We start from the raw sequence: 19,709 nt of genomic DNA on the forward strand, positions 1-19,709 counted from the left end.
ATGCTAACACACACATTTGCACATACATTCTCACGCAGACACTCATACATCTTCACTTACACATTCACATTCAGCCATACTTTTGCCAAAAGGTCACGTAATATCGCATTCCCACCGCCAGCTCGTCACACCGCCCCTGGATCTGAGTGGGTTTATAGGTTATAAATTAGTATGTGTCCTTAAGAATTGGAGCACCATATGATATCATATCCCAACACTTAATGGCTGTGCTGCCCAAAATACTCCTCTGGGACTAAGAAAGTTTAAGAAGTCCCAATATAATATAATTTGGGGAAATAATTATGTATACATAAATTAAGGAATACAAATATGATTGGACATTTTTTTAAGGTACATTACAGTGTCTCAGCCCTCCCACACCATCCGAGCCTAAAGGGCCCCAGAGCCATTAAATGCACCTCTGATAATAAACCGTAACCAAAAACACATTTGTTTTGCCCAAGATATAGACAACTAAATCATTTTCAGTCCTCTCCACGTCAATTTTGTTATTTTGAGGTAAGGATTTGAGGGGATTTTTATGACACACTGACTAAAACAAAACGTAGTCAGAGTACCCCTGGAAGAATGCACTTGGTTACCCTAATTATATTTACATTACTACAGCATTCGCTCCTGTATAGAAACACTGAAATAGTCCTCCCATCCGATAGATGGCGCCACCTGAGAGCGGTGATTTCAGGCTTCCCATAGCAGTCCTAGCACGAATTACACTCTGTATACAGAGGAGGTGCGGGTAATGACGTCACGCGACTGTCATCCTAGCTCCGGTAAGTTGAGCCGTATCTCTGATATGATTGTTAATGTCTCCTGAGAATAGGTAATAGGGGGGAGGAATAACACATGAACACACTTACTTACTGAGCATTATTATGTGTATGTAGTGCCTCACAAAGCTTGTCATCTTTAGGCCGGCATATCTAAATATAAAGTGCCTGTTTGAGGAAGTTCATGATTGGGCTGTGTACGGGGAAGGCGCTAACACCTCAGCGCACGATTCCTAGGATATTATTATTATTATTTATTGTCTTTGTCTAATAGACGCATTCTTTCAGTCCTTCTTGGTGTAATAATTGCTGCCAAAAGTAAGCCGATCTGCTGTGTCACTGTTATGCAACGATTCAGAATGTGCTACCAAGAGTCTTCCCGCAATGAAAGAGTTAAATGCTCGAGTTTTAGGAGGAGATCGGTGTGTAGCTCCATTCATTGGCATTAGGAGGGCCAGAAACAGTTTATATGTATGTCTGATGCCTAGCAACCAATCGGTGACAACCTTATATGCCGTATAACCTTTATCTAGGGACATGTTAAATGTCTGTTCACTCTCCCTGACACGCCCACTAAAGAAGAATGCATGTTACGCGCTGAGTACTTTATGTGTATCTATATATATATATATATATATATATATATATATATATATATATACATATACACACACACGCATACACACTGATCTGAGGTAGACCTCAGCAGCCAGTCACAGAAAAGTTTTATGTGTATATATATATATATATATATATATATATATATATATATACACAAAAAAGGAAAGCGCACGCTACAAAGCATATATACATTCAGATTCCGGGGAGCATGTACAAAGCAGGAAAGCTCTCCCATTCATATCAATAGGACAGACCTCTGCCTGCAGTGTTTGCCGTGCCAGCACTGGAGCTGATCAATGGTAAGTATGTCATGCATATGGAGATGTGGGAGGGAGATTCTCCATGTAAGGGCACCCCCCCAAACATTTACGGGGGGCACACAGCTATCATATACATTAAAGTGCTAACCATGCACACAATGGTAAAAATACAACCCTACCCAGAAAACAAGAATGTAAAAATGTCAGAAAAAAGTTATTTGTATGTTTTTGTGTTGTTGAAGCCTTCTATTCTCAGAAATGATATTCTTTTTTGAGCCCCGAGTTCCCTGCACTGCATTCTTTGTCACATGACTAAACAGTAGGTTTAATTTATTATGAATGAAAAAAGTAATTTGAACAGCCTAGAGATAGACCTGATTTCCAAGTGGACTGTTGTGATGCTAAACTAATATTGATGATTTAATCAAATGTTATACTTGTTCATTAACATGTTATTTTTCACCAGCCTTAAAACATAACCAATGTCAACAGAGAACAAGGAAGCCCAGGAGGATGAATTACTAGCCCTCGCTAGTATTTTCCCCGAACATGAATTCAAGAGAGCAGATACGGCTCCTGGAGGCGAAATCCAAGTGTGCCTTGAATTGCCTTCAAATTTTGAAGTATCGTTGAAAAGTGAGCGGGTGGTTTCAGGGGTAACCAATGGCTAATATGGGTTCCCTGCAGAACTCTTTTAGCGCCATGTCAATGTATTTATTATCTAGCCGTATTCTTGAAATGAAGCCTCTTTTTACTTTATCCAGGTAACACGGCCAGCGTCAATGCTGAACAGTTTGAAGAAACCGTTTCATTCCTTCCGCCGATTGTGTTGAATTTTGAATTTCCCTCGGAGTACCCATCAACGTTGCCACCAGTCTTCACCCTCAGCTGCAAGTGGCTGTCACCAAAGCAGGTTTGTTGACAATACTAATGCTAGATGCTACACAGAGGCATTGAGAGAAGATGTAGCAGCAATGGGAATACATTTCCTAACTTCTCTCCATGGGGTGTTTACGCCATCTGTTTATTACATAGACCCCAATGGTTCTCGTCTGCTGTCATAGTCTATCTAGTCTGTCCTCAAAACCGTACTCAGTCCTTAGTCTGATCTTCTATGCAGGATGTCCGCCTCATGCATGTTTAAGTTCTCTAATTTGTAACTTCCATACATCATATAAAGTTTTCTTTTGTATACAATAAATGTGAACGCGTTAACTAAAGCTGGCAGGGTTTCATAAGGTTAGACACAACCTATGGTCTAGCTGTACTTCTGCCAACCGTACGGTGATATTTTGTGCAGTTGAACACACCGTAGCATACATTCCTATATGCCTACAAGGCCTTGCTATTCTCTTCGGCTAACAGTCTACAAGCCCCTTTAAGTGACCCACACATTGCTTGGGTTAAAACTATATATATATATATATATATATATAATCTACATTACACAAGTTGGCATAATAAAGTTGTTTTTTTTCTTCTTCATTCCAACTGCTATCTTAGCTTTCTTGTCTGTGCCAACACTTGGATGACCTTTGGCAAGAGAATGCAGGGTGTGTTGTCTTGTTTGCTTGGATGCAGTTTCTAAAGGAGGAGACTCTTCAGTACCTGAATATTAAATCCCCATATGAGATAGAATTAAGTCCGAATGTATCACAGAAATGGAAGAACCCCTCTGAGAAAGCAGATGTTTGCACTACTAACGACGACGTAACCCTTGACAAAAGGGCTATACAGGACGTGGAGTCTGTGTCTTCCCTTATCAAATGCATCTTGGACTTCAACGAGGCTCAACAAAAGAGATGCTTTGATTGCAAATCTTATATGTGTAATATCTGCTTCAACGAGAAGATTGGAAGTGAGTGCACATACTTCAAAGATTGCCACCATGTCTACTGCAACACATGCCTTAAAGAGTACTTTGAAATTCAGATTAAAGATGGCCAAGTCCATGCGCTCAACTGCCCTGAGCCCGATTGCACCTCCATAGCTACACCCGCTCAGGTAATGCCGAGATTTACTTTTTCCTGAAATGATTTGGGCATCTCATATGCATTCTGAAACAAATTGGTGGATATGATGGTTTAACCTTTTTTTTTTTTTTTTTTTTAAACATTTTTGAGCAATCTTTTTTTTTTTTTTAATATTTATATTTATTTAATTTTCCAGGCAGTTTAACACAAACATAGAATACATCGGTAAGGCATTGCAATAACGGTTCTTTCTTGCCGACAAAGAAATATATAATCTTAAATACGTTTAAACAATTATTCCAAGCAAAACAAGTTGTCCAATCCTCATTCGTTGCTATATTTAATATTACAATAAATTATATATTTATTTAAGGACTTTATAAACGAACAGGCGCTATATTCCTGGCCCCACCGAATGGAAGAAAAAAGAAAAAACAACAAAAGAGTAAATTACAGGATATTTGGCATAAGCTATAAATATAGCAGCCAAATATCAATGACAGATACCACATATATCATTCATACGTCAGTCATACTTAGGAGGAGATGAGAAACAGATGGGGGCTAGCTATTGATCGAGAGTTGGGTCATAATAAATTGTCCGCCCAGGGATACAGCGGATGGTAAAGAAGAGAATAGATAAATAAATAGATAAATAGATAAGTAAGTAAGTTATATATATAGAAAAAGAGATAAAGATCTTAATCCTCAATTACGATCTCTAACATTCTGGGAATCGATATCACAAAGTTGTTTCCAGGGTCGCCAGATGTTGTCAAATTTGACAAGTTTATTAATTTTGTTGTAATATCCTCTTTCCATTAGGTACTGATGGTTAATTTGGTTGATAACTAATCTCCAGTTAAATAAACCTGGTTGTCTCCAGTGCCTAGCTATACATATCTTTGCGGCCATAAGGACATGTATGATTAAGATTCTATAATTTAAACAAAAATTCTCAAGTCCCAAGTGGAAGAGGAACACCTGTGAGTCTAATTGTTCCAGACTGTGAAAAAGTGATCCAAGTAGTTGCAAGAGATTTTTTCTTAAATTTAACAATTGCGGGCACTCCCACCAGATATGAACAAAGGTGCCCGTATGGGAAAAGCAACGCCAGCATCTATTTGAATGTACAGTACTGATTTTATTAAGTCTAGTTGGGACCAGGTACCATCTGTAAGTTATCTTAATATAAATCTCTATTAGGCTTATTGAGTGGACGAACTTTTTTGTTTGGACAAAGGCCTGACGCCATTGGTCCAAGGAAAACTCAATACCTAGGTCATTTTCCCACTTCAGGATCGGTGGATCTTTCTCATCTTTTTGCAATGATAGTAGAAGTATAGATGAACTTGAGATTTGTTTCTTATTTTTATGTTTTGTTAACCAATGTTCTAATTCGGGGTTTCTATCAATCCCTACCTGGTCAATAAGATTCTTCATCCTCAAAAAAGAAAATAGTTCAGATGATGGTAGGGTAAAGGAATTACATAACTGAGGAAAGGGTATAATAGTGCTTTGGTCTAACAAATTGCCAATACAGGAGATGCCGCATCCTTGCCATCTGGACAAGTCTATATCTCTGATAAAAAATCGGATAGCCTCGATAGGGGTGGAGGGCATAAGAGTTCTCTTTATTCCCATAGTTCGTTTTAGTTTAGAAAGTGTTTTAAGTGTATCATGAATTATGGGATTCGAGACTTTTATATCTTTCAATCTAATTGTATCCGCCCAGAAGAGAGAGTATAATTCACCAAGTGCAATGTCTAATTCCTCTATATATAGCCATTTTGGGAAATTATTAGATTTTTTGTCCCAAGCCAAATAATGGGTCAGCATTGTAGCTTCATGGAGTTTATTGATACTAGGATAAGATATTCCCCCTCTATTTGATTTTTTAGTTAAGATGTTATATGTAATTCTTGGTCTTTTATACTGCCAAATAAATTGATCCATAGTTTGCTGGATCTGCTTCAAAATAGGGGGGTGAACTCTTAAGGGGATTGTTCTGAAAAAATAAAGAATTTTGGGGATTAAATATCCGTTTATTAGGTGAATTCGGCCCATCCAAGAAATTTCTAAATTTTTCCACCTTAGGAGCTGTGCTTTTATTTTGTCAATTAGTTTTTTGTAGTTGAAATTGATAAGTAAGGGGAGCTCATTTGTAATATTAATTCCAAGGTAGTCTAAAACATTAGAATTCCAGTCGAGTGGACACAAGGACCCAAGCTCAGTTCTTTCATCTTGCGTAAAGCAGGTCGTAATAACCTGCGTTTTACCAAGGTTAATTTTATAATTAGAAACTGAGCTATATTTATCTATCACCTTAAAAAGTGCGGGAAGAGAAGAAGTTAAATTCGTCATTGAAAGAATTACATCATCTGCGTAGAGAGAGATCTTAAATGACTCTGAGTTAATTTGTATACCAAATATATCGGGCGATTGTCTCAATAACTCCGCAAAAGGCTCTATAGTAAGAATATAAAGTAACGGGGCTAATGGGCATCCTTGGCGAGTTCCATTTTTTATAGGGAACCAATCTGAGTCCAATAGATGGCCGACCACCTTGGCAGTTGGATTAGTATAAAGGTTCATAACATAATTTTTAAATGTTCCCTCAAAACCATAATTTGTTAGCACGGCATCTAAGTATCTCCAATTCACCCGATCGAACGCCTTTTCCGCGTCAAGCGCCAAAAAAGCTGATTTGATTCGAAGGGAGTTGGCCTTATGTAAGAGGTTTAAAATCTTACGGGTATTGTCCATGGGACTCCTGCCTTCCACAAATCCTGTCTGATCCTTATTAATAATGTTTGGTACCACTTGTTTTAGTCTCTGCGCTAATATTTTAGAGTAAATCTTAATGTCTAAGTTAATTAAGGAGATAGGTCTATAGTTAAGTGTAGAGCTTGGGTCCTTGCCTTCCTTGAGTATTGGAATTATCGCCGCTTGGAGAAGTTCTACTGGTGGTTGCACCGTTAGCGAAAATGTGGAAAATACTCGCAATAGTAGCGGGGCAATCGTTTGCTGAAGCGATGTATAAAAAAAGGGAAGAAAATCCATCCGGGCCGGGAGCTTTTCCTAATTTCATTTCCTTTATTGATCTCTTAATTTCTACTAATGAGATAGGTTGATTTAGAAGTTGTAATTGTGGGGCCGAGATCTTTGAAAGATTTAATTTCTGTAAGAATGTAGTTATTTCCGAATCCGAGTATGGAGACTCGGGAAGGTTATATAGAGTTTTATAATAATTGGCAAAAGCATTGGATATATCTTTAGGGGTAAGGAAGTGCTTATTTCCAACTATAATCTTTTTAATAGTTTCAGCTTTATGTTTAGCTTTAAGTTTATTAGATAATATTTTTCCTACCCTATTACTAGAATAATACCATTTCTGGCGAAGTTGTAAAAGCATCCAATTGATTTTTTCCTGTTCTTTAGTTACGATTTCCTTTCTAATAGCTTTTATCTGGTGGAGCATAGGAAGGTCCCTGTTATTTTTATTAATTCTCTCTAGCTCAGCTAATTTTATATGTAATTCAGTCAATGTAGAGCCCCTGCGTTTCCTCTCTCTAGTGCCTATTTTTATCAATACTCCCCTCATGTATGCCTTGAATGCGCACCAAAGGATAGGGTCGGATACTTCTCCGTTGTCGTTGACCTGGCAAAATTGCTTAGCCTCCTGTGACAATTCGTCTAAAATTAATGTGTTTCTCAATAGGGATTCATTTAGTCTCCATTTGTTTCTTGTTGTATAATCGGGATTATTAGCAATCTCTAGAAAGACCGGTGCATGGTCCGACCAAGTAATATTTCCTATCTTGGAATCTTTCACCATTTTCAGAGAGTTTGGTTTTGTCAAGAAAAAATCAATTCGCGAGTACGTTTGGTGCATATTTGAAAAAAAGGTATAGTCTCTCTCTAGTGGGTGAATAGTGCGCCAGCCATCAAACAGAGAATTTCTTAACAAAAAATCTTGGATCCCATAAGATGAGTTTTTAGGATGACTGCGATCTAACTTAGGATCTTGAACAGAGTTGAAATCCCCACCAAATAGGAGAGTGCCCGTCTGAAGAGAGTCAATTTTAGTAATAAGTTTATCCAAAAAACGGACAGAAATCCTATTTGGGGCATATACATTAACTAATGTAAACTTAATATCATTAATTTTAACTATTAATATCAAGAAGCGTCCATTAGGGTCGGCTTCCTCATATATGAGATCTATTTTAAGTTTATTAGAAAAGATTATAGCCACTCCCCTTTTCTTCTTTTGGCCTTCCATATTAGCTGAATAAACATGGGGGTAATTTTTAAATTTCCATAAGGAGATATGCGACTTTATCCAGTGGGTTTCTTGAATGAAAGCAAGATCAATATTATTATCTTGCAATGATTTAAGTAAGGCACTTCTTTTTTGTGGAGAATTTAGTCCCTGGACGTTTAAGGTAAAGACCCTAATGGTCATGAAAGTAATATATTGCCCCCAGTGTTTCTCCTCTCCTTCTTTCATTCATCCACTTAACAGAACAGTCATAAAATACAAACATCATCTCTAGAGTTCAAGCAAACTGATTATGTTGCTAACCCTAAAAGTTCCTGTTTCCACCACAGGAGTTATGTAGGGAGGGAGGGGAAGAGGAGGTATAGTTAAGAAAAAGAAGAGAAAAAAAAAAAAAAGGGATCGCACTGTCACTGTATAGTCGAGTGCAAACCTAATAATCAGGTTGCATCTTAACCGCACCCCTCAGTATAGCATAATGTATACACGGCTCCATGCACCTTATGATTACTTAATTAACACTTTTGAGAAAAAAAAAAAATATAATCGTGGTTGTCTTGTCAAAATGGGCCTAGAAGCCTGTGTCTAGACATTTCTAAACTTAATTTAGTAATAGATAATTAATTCCAATAAATATCAAAATGACCACATATTAATAACAAAAAACAAAAAACACAAAAAAAAATAAAAAAAAAAAAAAAATTCAAGGTGTAGCATATCGACCCTACTTAGCATGACATCAGTTATACCAATATTTAGAATAAGAGAAGGTCAAATAAAATAATAAATAGAAAGAAGTAAACTCAGTACCTGAAATCACACTGTATAGTCAAGTCCAGGCCAGTAATCAAGTTGCATCATAACCACACCTCACTATATACAATATAACATAATGTATACACAGCTCCATGTGCCTTATAGTTAATTAATTAACACTTTTAAAGAAAAAAATATAAACGTAATTATCTTGTCAAAATGTGCCTATGAGGCTGTGTCTAGAAGATTCTAAACTTAATTTAATAATAAATAATAACATCAATGTCAAAAATGACCATATATTGATAAGAAAAAGATTCAGGATATAGCGTATCGACCCGGCTTAGCATGACCACCATTGTGCCAGTATTTGGAATAAAAAAAAAAAAAAAAAAAAAAAAAAAAAGATCAAATAAGATAACCAAGACTTAATAAATATACATATGATCTCCGCAATTCCTATTATCTCTAGTGCAAAAAAAAAAAAAAAAAAAAAAAGGAAACGCACTATGTAGTCAAAACTGGGCCCCTGATAATCAAATTGCATCATAAACGCACCCCACAATATAACGTTCTGTATACACAGGTCCATAGACCTTATAGTGCTTTTAGGGAAAAATATAATCACACTTGTCCTATCAGGATGTAACTAAAAGCTGTATCTGAGCGGGTCGAAACTTAATTTGTAATAAGTAGTTAGTGCAATCAATTTCAAATTATCCATGTATAATACGGTTCAAGATATAGCATATAATCATCCTTTCTTAGCATAACATCAGATGTGGCTATATTTGAGGTAAGCAAAAATCGCATGAAATAATCAGCACTTAATAGATATACATAGACTCTCTCAGTTCCCATTGTCTCTAGTGCAGTAGGGGGAAAAAAAAAAAAAAAAAAAAAAAAGTAGATTTGTTCTGCAAAAAAGTGAGGTAAAAATCTAAATTGTGAAGTGTATAGATTGTAAAAATCAATTAAGAAGGCTTAATAAGGAGAAAAGATAAGTGCCATGATCGGTAAATACCTTGAAATTAAACATGTGTTTAAGAATATGTGTATTGTAATACGAGATCGTGTTCAAATTTCACGATTTATGTGATATAGAATTACAAGAAAGTGCAAGTGTAAATTTGTAGAAGTTGTGTGTCACTCCCCTGTGTGGGAGAGTATATTAAAAAAAAAAAAAAAAAAAGCCACGGTGAGTAAATACATTTAAAATTAAACATGTGTTAAAAGTGTATGTAGTGCAAATTCGTGTTCAAATTTCCCAATCTTGTGTTGCAAGTGTAAAGTAATGAAAATTATGTGTACCTCCCCTATACGGGGGAGAATATATAAGAAGAAGATAAGAAAAAAAAAAAAAAAAAAAAAAAAAAAAAAAACAAAGAGAAAAATAAAAAGGAAAATTAATATATTCATCTTTCTATTAAGCCCCATTGGAGCATCTTGTCTCTGAGAGAGGACTGGTCCTTTAGTTGATATTCTTTATCTTCATAATAAATAATTAATGCTGTTGGAAAGCCCCATCTGTAGCGAATTGATTTTTTCCTAAGGATTTGTGTAAGGTCTTGAAAAGATTTCCTGGCCATTCTTGTAGCTTGAGAGAGGTCTTGAAATACTTGGATTTCTTTGAATTGATCCATTCTTGGTTTGTCTTTTCTAATTTCCTGCATAATACGATTTTTAAGATAAAAGCTAGAGAACCTTACAATAACATCTGCTGAGTAAGAAGTGTCTTGGGTTCTAGGTTTACGCAACCTGTGAAATCGTTCAAATGGGTAAGGGCCCAGTTCATCTGATGAAATAAAAGTCAAAAAGAATGTTTGTAAAAAATGTTCCAAGGTCTGATTCTGTACTGCATCCGGAATTCCTCTTAATCTCATATTTTTTCTACGGGATCTATCTTCCAGGTCTGAGATTTTTGCTTCGAGATCTTTGACTTTACTTGTAAGGACAGCATTTGTGTTGTGTAAAGATTTATTATCATCTTGCAAGCTTGTAATAATTTTATCATGTTTTACTAGGACTTCAGCAGTTTGAGAGACCTCAGTTCTAATCTGAGCGAGGTTGTCTACTAAGTCCTGTTTGATTTTCTTATAGAATCCCTCCATCAGGTCTCTGATAAAATCTTGTGAGATCTCCTGCTGAGTCGTGAACTGTGTCTCCTTAGAGGGAGAGATAGATAGAGCTGACTGTACTGGCTCGATATTCCTTACAGATACTGACTCGTTTAATTCTCCTGATATTGATTTTCTGTGATCCATGGGCTGTGGGAGTGATTTAGGAGAGCAAAAAATATTCATTGGTTTGCTCCTTTCCAATTTCTCTTTTTCTCTATCTTTGTCCTTTTTTGGAGGCATTTTCTTGCTATAAACCCTTCACACAAAAAAAAAAAAAAAAAAAAAAAAAAAAAAATGTGTATGGTACGATATGTAGGCTGCAGTTTAAATAAGACTGCAAATGGTAAGTTCTCTCACGTCCACAAGTTCTGTGAGGGCCTCCCAAGGATACAGAAGACTTTAATTTATATTAGGTTGTTGAAATAAGTTAGAGAAAAAATATAAGAGGAAAAAAGCTCACCACAAGATATCACATCAAGTCTGGTCTTCTGTTAGAAGGAAAAAAAAAAAAAAAAAAAAAAAAAGCTTGTTCTGTCCTCCTGGTATTTTATTTCCCTCACATTCCTGAGGGAAGCTAAACAAAGCCGGTGATTTACGGGCGGTTTTAGCCGGGATTCCCGGCACAATACGTAAGCCGCAGACCGCTCAGGCTTCGTATTTCAGAAGCCTTCAACGGACGAGTATAGCAGCTCACGCTACAGCCGCTCGTGATCCCGAATCAACGGTCAACGATACCGGAGGAAGGTCAGAAACTTCAAAAGCTTCAGGGACGCGGGAAGGCTGTTAGTGCTGCAGCCGGCGTCCTCCTCCCCCCACCTCCCTACTCACACCCGGAGCGCGCGAACGTCCATACGTCACGTCATCACGTTCCATTTTTGAGCAATCTTATCCAGTAGGTGCAGCACATAGTAAGCACAACCTGCCACAAGACTGCCATAAACCTTCCTTCATATACATGTAATATACTAATGTATATGATATCTGAGTTCCTCCTCTCAAATTATCATCTTCTTTCCTTTGTATAAACGTACAGAGGGTTTCATCAGATCAGGCATTAGCCCTTGTTCCTCAACTCCTTTGTCTGCCGCGGATGTCTTTAGCCAAACACACCTCCTGCTTCCCGCTGCACATATATGCAGCATACTTATTGTCAGCCCGCCCCAGTCATACAGTTAGCAGTCTGCATGGTCCGTTTTGTTGCAGAACAAGAAGCGATGGAGGTAGCAACTCTCTGCTTGTTTGTCTGCAGGTGAAAGAGCTAGTAGGGGAACAACTGTTTAGCCGTTATGACCGACTTCTTCTGCAGTCAAGCTTGGATCGAATGCCTGATGTAGTGTACTGTCCCCGTGCTATCTGTCGGACACCGGTCATGCAAGAGCCAGAGGAAACTATGGGTATTTGCTCCAGCTGTAATTATGCCTTCTGTACATTCTGTAAGATGACCTACCATGGAGTCTCTCCATGTCAAATCACAGCAGGTAAGTGTATTGGGAGTCTTTTCATGGCGGCTGGCAATTGTTTTTTACTTAAATCTAATTTACAAATGCTTTTTGATGGTGGAAAAAGTCCAAATTATTTGTCTTTGCCTTGTTGCAGAAAAGCGTATCTGGTTGCGACAGGAGTATCTGGTAGCAGATGAAGCTGGTAAGAGGTTCCTGGAGAAACGTTATGGGAAGAAAGTGATACAGGAGGCGGTGGAGGAGATGGAATCAATGGAGTGGCTGGAGAAGCACTCCAAGCCTTGTCCTCGCTGTGGAACACCCATACAGGCAAGTCATGTTCTTTCCAAAAACTGCCAACCATTTAAGTCTCCAATGACAAACCTTAGCCAGTAGTGTATGTCATTAGAAATGTTTATAGGAGCAGATTCTGGAAAATTTCTTTATACCCTGACCAGTGCAGTGTTACAAAATCCAGAAAATGAGGGGAAACATTTGTGTTTTCCTTAAACCTACCAGCAGGGGCGCTATAAACCTCAGGTAAGCAAATACATTTGGGTGGACCGGTGAGGAAGAACTTTGTAGCATCGGGATAAGAACAGTTTGTTAGGTTTGTGCAGAGAAAGGAAACAAAACGTGTGCCAATCAGGATTGGAAATAGGACACTGAAGTAGTGCTATGTCAGGTTGAGTTTGTTTTGCATGATGCGTATTGATAGAGTCTTATTGGAATACATCTCCAGCGAAAATGGCAGTAGGTCAAGATCTATTTTTTTCAGGGAATGTCCTGTTACGGGAATAATCAGTCATGCTGGTACTATGATTGGACCTTTGCTGCTTGTCCTACCTAATGTGCCCATGTTTTTACACCTACGCACTGCTTGGTGGGGAGAGGGGTTGCTGCTTGACAGCAACAGATAGAATATCAAACTGGATAGATTGTGGGTCAGTTTGAATTGACCTTCCCTTAGGAGGTCTTGATTCTAATCCAGAGAAACAGAAAACACATGGTTTAACCCCTTAAGGACAATGGGTTGTCCTTAAACCCATTAAAAACAATGCCTTGTGAGCCCCTACATGTGCGGGCTTTGTCATGAAGGGGTTAAAGGCACAACCAAGTCAATTAATATTGTTATAGGCACCAGTTAATGCTAACGGCCTTCTGCTATGCTTATGTTAGCCACAGTGGCCATCGTTGTGTAGAAAAGTGGTGAAGCCAGCCAGGATACTGATAGCTTTTACCTTTAGATATAGTTATTTTGGTGTCATATTTAACTTGTTGTTTTTGCCTGCAGAAAATTGATGGCTGCAACAAGATGACTTGCACTAGTTGTACGCAATATTTCTGCTGGCTGTGCATGAGCATATTGTCAAAAGGAGACCCATATGGCCATTTCAACGACACGTCATCGGCCTGCTTCGACAAGTATGTGCAATTTTATAATTCAATACAAACAAACGAGTATTTTAGTCAATTCTCCTTTATTGAAAATATGCATACTGACAGAGTAGATACACACAGTGGCAACATTGTATAATATGCACAACACAATACAGAGTTGAAGAATGTGCAACCAAGGACCCGCGGGAGAATATCATACAGTAAACATGACAATTGAAACATGACGGGGTCCTGAGTTGAACAGCATGCCAGGGTCATCAATTACAGAACGGAAAAGGAACACCTTCACGAGTGGGTAGGTCTTAGAAAATGAAACAATATAAAAATAAATTACAGTACCCTACAAATCTTGCTGCTCCCCCAGATCAACACTCCTCATAAGTGTTATAACAAACGGTGTATAGGCAAAGGTCGGGGCGCATAGATATGTGGGAAAAAATAAAACGAATATAGTGTAATAAGTTCGTACGAAAAAATAAAGATATTTGTTGCACTCACAAGTGTATTTGAAAATGAAAGCTCGTCAGAAATCCATACTCTCTTTCGTCTTTGGAGCTTCTGTGTAGAAGATAGGAAACGAAATAGTGCAATAAAAATAGATTTTGTTTAATGAATATAGATTAAAAACTTACAAACAAGTAGGCATAACGACTGGGTTATGCGTAAAAGCAGTGTCCTTCACAAAGGTAAATGGATGATCAGCAAGTCCTTGTAAAGTCCAGGTTTCAATAGTTATAAAGTTTTCCAAAGTATCCAGATTTGGGGCAAATAATGGTGCAAATCCCGTGGGACCTTGTACCAGCGTGACAGCAGCTTAAAGGAGCACTCCTGAACCTTGCTGGAGATAGACCCCTTGTGTGTGAACAGAAATATTTGATCCCATTCAGGCTCAGAGAGTCCCTTTCCCAGAGCCTGAGGAAAAACGGTTTGCCGGTACAGAATTCGTCAATCAATAGTGCGTAAATATGAGAAAGAAGGTGGGACGGCTCAGTAGGTGATATACAGAGTTTTTCAAAGTTGGTCAGCGGCCTGGTAAGATGAGCGTTCGGTAAAAGAGTGGAGGCGTAGTGTTTAAGTTGGTGGTGTAAAAAGGTAAGCTGAAAGGAGGGAGGAGCTTGTCGGAGCAAGTCCCTCAGGGGTCGAAATTGCGCACCCTGAAGAAGCAGATGCAGTCTGATATGTTTAACCTTGAGCTGTGCGCTGAGAGCCCTAAGGTGAGTTTGAGTGGCAGAGGGTAAAGCAGGATCATGTGTGATGGGAAACAACGGACTGGGCGAGGTCGTGAGAAGGCCCCGGGAGGCCAACTTCGTCAAGACACGCAACGAAGCCGATAATGTGGGGTGGGTCGGCGGCCAAGGAACCGCTGAAATGTGATGCAACATAAAAGAATTCTCTAGGGAGACCCACAGCCAACGACCACTCCACAACACGACGAAGGTGGGACGCCATCCAGTACCACTCAATGTTGGGGACACCGAGGCCGCCCCTATGTTTGGGCCTTACCAGGTGTATAAATGACAGTCTGGGGTTACGATCTCCCCAAACATATCTCCGAAAAATTCTGTGCCAAGCCTTAAAATATGCCCTAGGGAGGAAGATTGGTACACATTGGAGGAGGTAGAGGATTTTCGGGAGGATGGACATTTTCAGTACCCCGATGCGACCAAACCACGATAAACGAGTATTTTAATGTATTGCTAACTTTTTATCTTGTGTGTTAAAAGGTTCCTTAGAGCAGACCTATTATTGATATACTTCCTCGTGTTCCATGCGGGCCCGATCGTTACTCTGTACTTTATGCAATGCTATAGAAATATATAAATATGAAGAAGCTATATATTGGCTTTCACATTGGCCCCAAATGTGAAATAAAATAACCTGTTAATGGTTTGGGATTGATTTTCTATTACTCCAAACATTATTTTGCAAAAAAACAAGATACCAACTTAACTTACATATAGTCCTGTACATACACATATATGTTCCCGCAGCTTTTTTTCTTAGAGATGTAAGCACCAGGGCATTTACTGGGGAGGAACAGGCGGGTTAGGACAGTTACTGGGAAGTGCTAGGCATGATTGTACAATTACTAAAGCGCAGCAAGTGAAACGGGAGCATCTCACGTGAGTAAGTAATAGCAATGTGGCATAGAAAGACTTGAATACATTTTTTTTAAATGAAAGGGCCGCTAACTCTGTTTTCAGGTCAGTTTTGTTTTTTCGTAATTTTATTTGTCAATCCCAGTTGTGTTATTCCATTTGTTGATGTTGACATATCTTTTGTGTTTGCAGACTGTTTCGTGGCGCACATGCCGACGTGGAAGATGAAGACTGAGATTTGAGGACCATTTAAAGGACTGCTTTCCAAATTTTTCGTAATATGTTATGGTGCTGACCTTTCGCATAGTGAATCACCTAGGAATCACTAACCTGTGATTCAGACATATGAGTTTGTGCATAATATATGGAAAATTATATAATATATTGAATATAGCGTTCACCCTTCACCTATTCAAATTGACTGCAGTAGGGAATAAATGAGTTAATGTGGATGTCAGCTGACAGGGTATGATGGATCATCTATATTTAACTGTTTGCCATGTTTTATGTTTCTTTAAGTAAAGCTATTGAATGAAATGATATTGCTTCACAGGAGAACTAAGGATCTTCTTAAATACAGCATAGCACTGCATGAACACTATGTATATAATGCTCAGACTTTAAGGTCCCGTTACCAAAGAGGGGGTTTGCAAGAGAGTTGAACATTTCACCTCCCTGATATTATTATGCAATATTAATAAAAAAAATTTAGGAATGGCCCGGCTTCCCCTGTACGAATGGCCCGGCTCCCCTGTTAAATGTCTACTCTAATAACTTATTTGGCTATGCATCAGACAGGGCCAGCTCAATTCTTATTGCAGCTGTAGAAGCTCAATAGGGTTTGCCAGTGCCGGCCCAAGGCAAAATGCCGCCTGGGGCGAATTTTAAAATGCCGCCCCCCCCTTATCTACCCTTTCTCTCCCTCCATCCCTGCCACCTCCGTCCCTGCCACCCTGCCCCCCCATTATCCCATTATCTACCCTTACCCACCCCCCCTTGTACTTACCTTTCAGCAGTCCTGCGGCGAGTCTCCCTGTTCGGTCTCTGTGCCGGCTTGTAATGCTGAGCGCCGGAAATAAGTTAATCTTCCGGCACTCAGCATTACAAGCCGGCACAGAGACCGAACAGGGAGACTCGCCACAGAGGAGAGAGAGAGAGGGGCGCCAAGCGTGTACTGACAGCTTGGTAAGTGCAAACCACTCGGCGCCCCTTTCTCTTTCTTTCGCTTTAAAAAAAAAAGGGCTTGGTGCCTCCCCTTCAAAAGTGCCGCCCCCTTCAAAAGTGCCGCCTGGAGCGGTTGCCCCACTCGGCTCCATTGTCGGGCCGGCCCTGGGGCTTGCCTTTTGTAACTTTGTGATTTCAGGGAGTGAGTGCAGATTCTCCATTTGTTTTCACAGATCACACACATTCAATCAGCCAGTTTGTTTCGAAATATTGTCTTAAATAGAATAATGTATGGGAGTACTTATTACTTTGTGTAGTGTCATTATAGTCAAATAAATTATTGAAGTAAGCCTGGATCAGGTTCATGTTAAAACATTTTCAAAAGTATAGGAAATTGAATGTTCTTGATGCAGTGGCCTACTTGAAGATGCTGGTACCCCTGTGCACTTAGTTAATAACGTTAATTTAAATTCTACTTATATGTTCACAACAACCAGGGCAGTATTTCTAGTCAGACATAAGTTTTGTGGGAGCAGATTGAAACACCTTGGATAATGGCTCCTCTTGTATAGTAAGTCTGTTGTTTGTGCCAGATACAGCCATGCGTTGTTCATTTAGCTCTAAGAGAATTACCGAATTTATTTAGAAACGCAGAACATGTTTTAGATGGTGTTCACAGAAGTCCTTACATATTAGCGCACATTTTATTTCAGATGGCAAATGTATTTTAATTAAAGTAAGGAAAACACTACAATTTTATACAATGCAAAATTAGAAAAAAATGTTTTGTACATGAAAACCACACAATCTTATGGGACTTGGTCTTGATTGTAAAAGTTCTTTAAAGTTTACATAAATGTTTCATTATGTTTTGAAAACCCCTGATGTTCTCTCACACTAATGTTTAGTTGAGCGTACAGGACACACCGCTGTGGAAATGTACTGGAGATGTGTGTTGCCTATGGAAATAAAGCTTAAATACCGGTATGTGTGTGTAAGTCACTTCTATAGAGGTTATGTAGTTTGTGTCACTATTAAGAACCAAATCATACATTTTCAGGGTGGTATCACCAAGGCTACCCATGGATTAAAGCAGCCATTGCACTTTATCTGTATGGCAATAGGAGCAGCTGTCTGAACTTCATGCCATTCCCATTGTTGTAGACTAGCTAATTTATTTTAAACAACATGTTGCTGATTTTGTATCCATCCTTTTCTGAGTTGAAAAAAACCCCCTCTCCTTATTGTATGTAGGAAACAAGGGGCAGCTTTTAACCCTTCAGTACCCTTAGGATGTACCTGTACATCCTTAAAACCTGTGGCTAGATGCCCATTAGGATGTACAGGTACTTCCCGACTTTGTTGCAGCAGCAGGCACTGGACTCCCCTTCTTCTTAATGACTCAACATGTGTAACAGCGCTGATATCCACCAGAAGTTCACTTAAGGGCAGAAGAACCTCAGCAGGGTCTTTCTAGATCGCTCCCATTATTGTAATCGCCAATGCAGGGCTATGGAGCCCTGGTTGTTGATCGCAGTGTGATCAGCACAAAGAGATCAAGAGGAGAGGGAGAAAAATAGTTTCTTCCCCTTCCAAAAAATGAAATATAAACGTAATAAATACATTTAAATAAATAAAATTGATCGGGAGGCCAGTGATGTCACTATGACATCACTGGCATAAAAAACATATGAGATAACCCCTAAAGGGATCTTGATGCCATTCTGCACCGGAAACAAAAAATGAAATAAAATAAAAACTAATTTAAAAAAAGTGCCCCTTAACCCTCAAACCCTTAACTCAACAGTATTAAAAATATGTAATATGGGGTAATATGTAAAGCATGGATGTGGCCCTCTGGATGTGGGGTAGGACTGTAATCGGGAGATGTTGCTGAGGAAGAGCTTGGTTGGGAATCTGGTAGTTAGTCTCAGAAGACACCAAGTCCCAGTGGTTTTGATGTTGTTGATGGAGTGACTTGGCAGTGGAGCTAGCTGCACAAGTTCCCTACAACACTGTGTGAGGGGCAGGGCTCGACTCGGAGAGCATTATGTGGGTTGGGATTGGGCCGGGGAATGGGCATGGTTAAACACCGCCCCACTACATCAGAGAAAAAGGAGAGTGATCTAGAGACCTGGGAAAGCAGTGCTTTGCCGAGAGTCTCCGGGTCAAACACAAAGAGCTCCCAGGTATGACACAGTATGTGACCAAAATATAATGAGTAGGAGTTTGTCGTCTAAGCGCGTGTGATGTGATGTCACTGCCATATTCTGTCCCTACGCGCATGGTTAGCAATTAACCTAAGGGTCTGCAACATCGTGACTTGCCAATATCTGGCCAAATTATCTTACCTAATATGTGGACATCCTTAAAGCAGGAACCCGAAAGCTTTTGTGCGTGTGACTCCAGCACTTTATGTTCATACATTCTGAGAGTCCCAAGTCTCAGGGTGAAGGGGCAGACTCAGGTTTACACAGTCTGGAAACTGACCTCTTTCTTTTCTACACGGCTGTGATCATATAGAAGACTCCCACTTGGCGCTTTTGCTACCAATATGTTATGGTTGCTACCCATACCTGGGAACTTTCTAAATTTCACTTTCTAAGTGGCATAGACACAGAAACAAATCGTATGTGTATATATATATATATGTGCATATATATATATATATATATATATATATGTATGTAAATGAGCTGACTCTGAGACTCTTGAAATACTAACTCTTCAATAGCATGTGATGAAGGCTCCATAGCGGTGCCTTCATCGCATAGTCGCCAAATGGCTCTAACACTTGTCCTCATAG

General features: G+C 39.0%; 1 protein-coding gene across 1 annotated transcript; it reads left to right on the plus strand.

Annotated features, from left to right (window-relative positions):
* The first annotated feature begins 726 nt into the window (after positions 1 to 726).
* On the plus strand, positions 727 to 15,982 carry RNF14 (ring finger protein 14). The gene is made up of 8 exons (XM_053463348.1): positions 727 to 803; positions 2,136 to 2,305; positions 2,434 to 2,582; positions 3,173 to 3,673; positions 12,050 to 12,278; positions 12,397 to 12,569; positions 13,534 to 13,664; positions 15,932 to 15,982. Exons 2-8 carry the CDS (start codon positions 2,152 to 2,154, stop codon positions 15,972 to 15,974), a joined length of 1,380 nt encoding a protein of 459 aa, XP_053319323.1. The 5' UTR covers positions 727 to 803; positions 2,136 to 2,151; the 3' UTR covers positions 15,975 to 15,982.
* The last annotated feature ends 3,727 nt before the right edge of the window (positions 15,983 to 19,709 follow it).

This window comes from Spea bombifrons, chromosome 4, assembly GCF_027358695.1.
Source record: "Spea bombifrons isolate aSpeBom1 chromosome 4, aSpeBom1.2.pri, whole genome shotgun sequence".
NCBI classification, from domain to species: Eukaryota; Metazoa; Chordata; class Amphibia; order Anura; family Pelobatidae; genus Spea; species Spea bombifrons.

Coding starts and splice junctions, on each gene's coding strand:
- RNF14 (XM_053463348.1), top strand. CDS start 2,152: ATGTCAACAGAGAACAAGGAAGCCCAGGAGGATGAATTACTAGCCCTC. Junction 2,306..2,433: donor TTTTGAAGTATCGTTGAAAA/GTGAGCGGGTGG, acceptor TACTTTATCCAG/GTAACACGGCCAGCGTCAAT. Junction 3,674..12,049: donor CCATAGCTACACCCGCTCAG/GTAATGCCGAGA, acceptor GTTTGTCTGCAG/GTGAAAGAGCTAGTAGGGGA.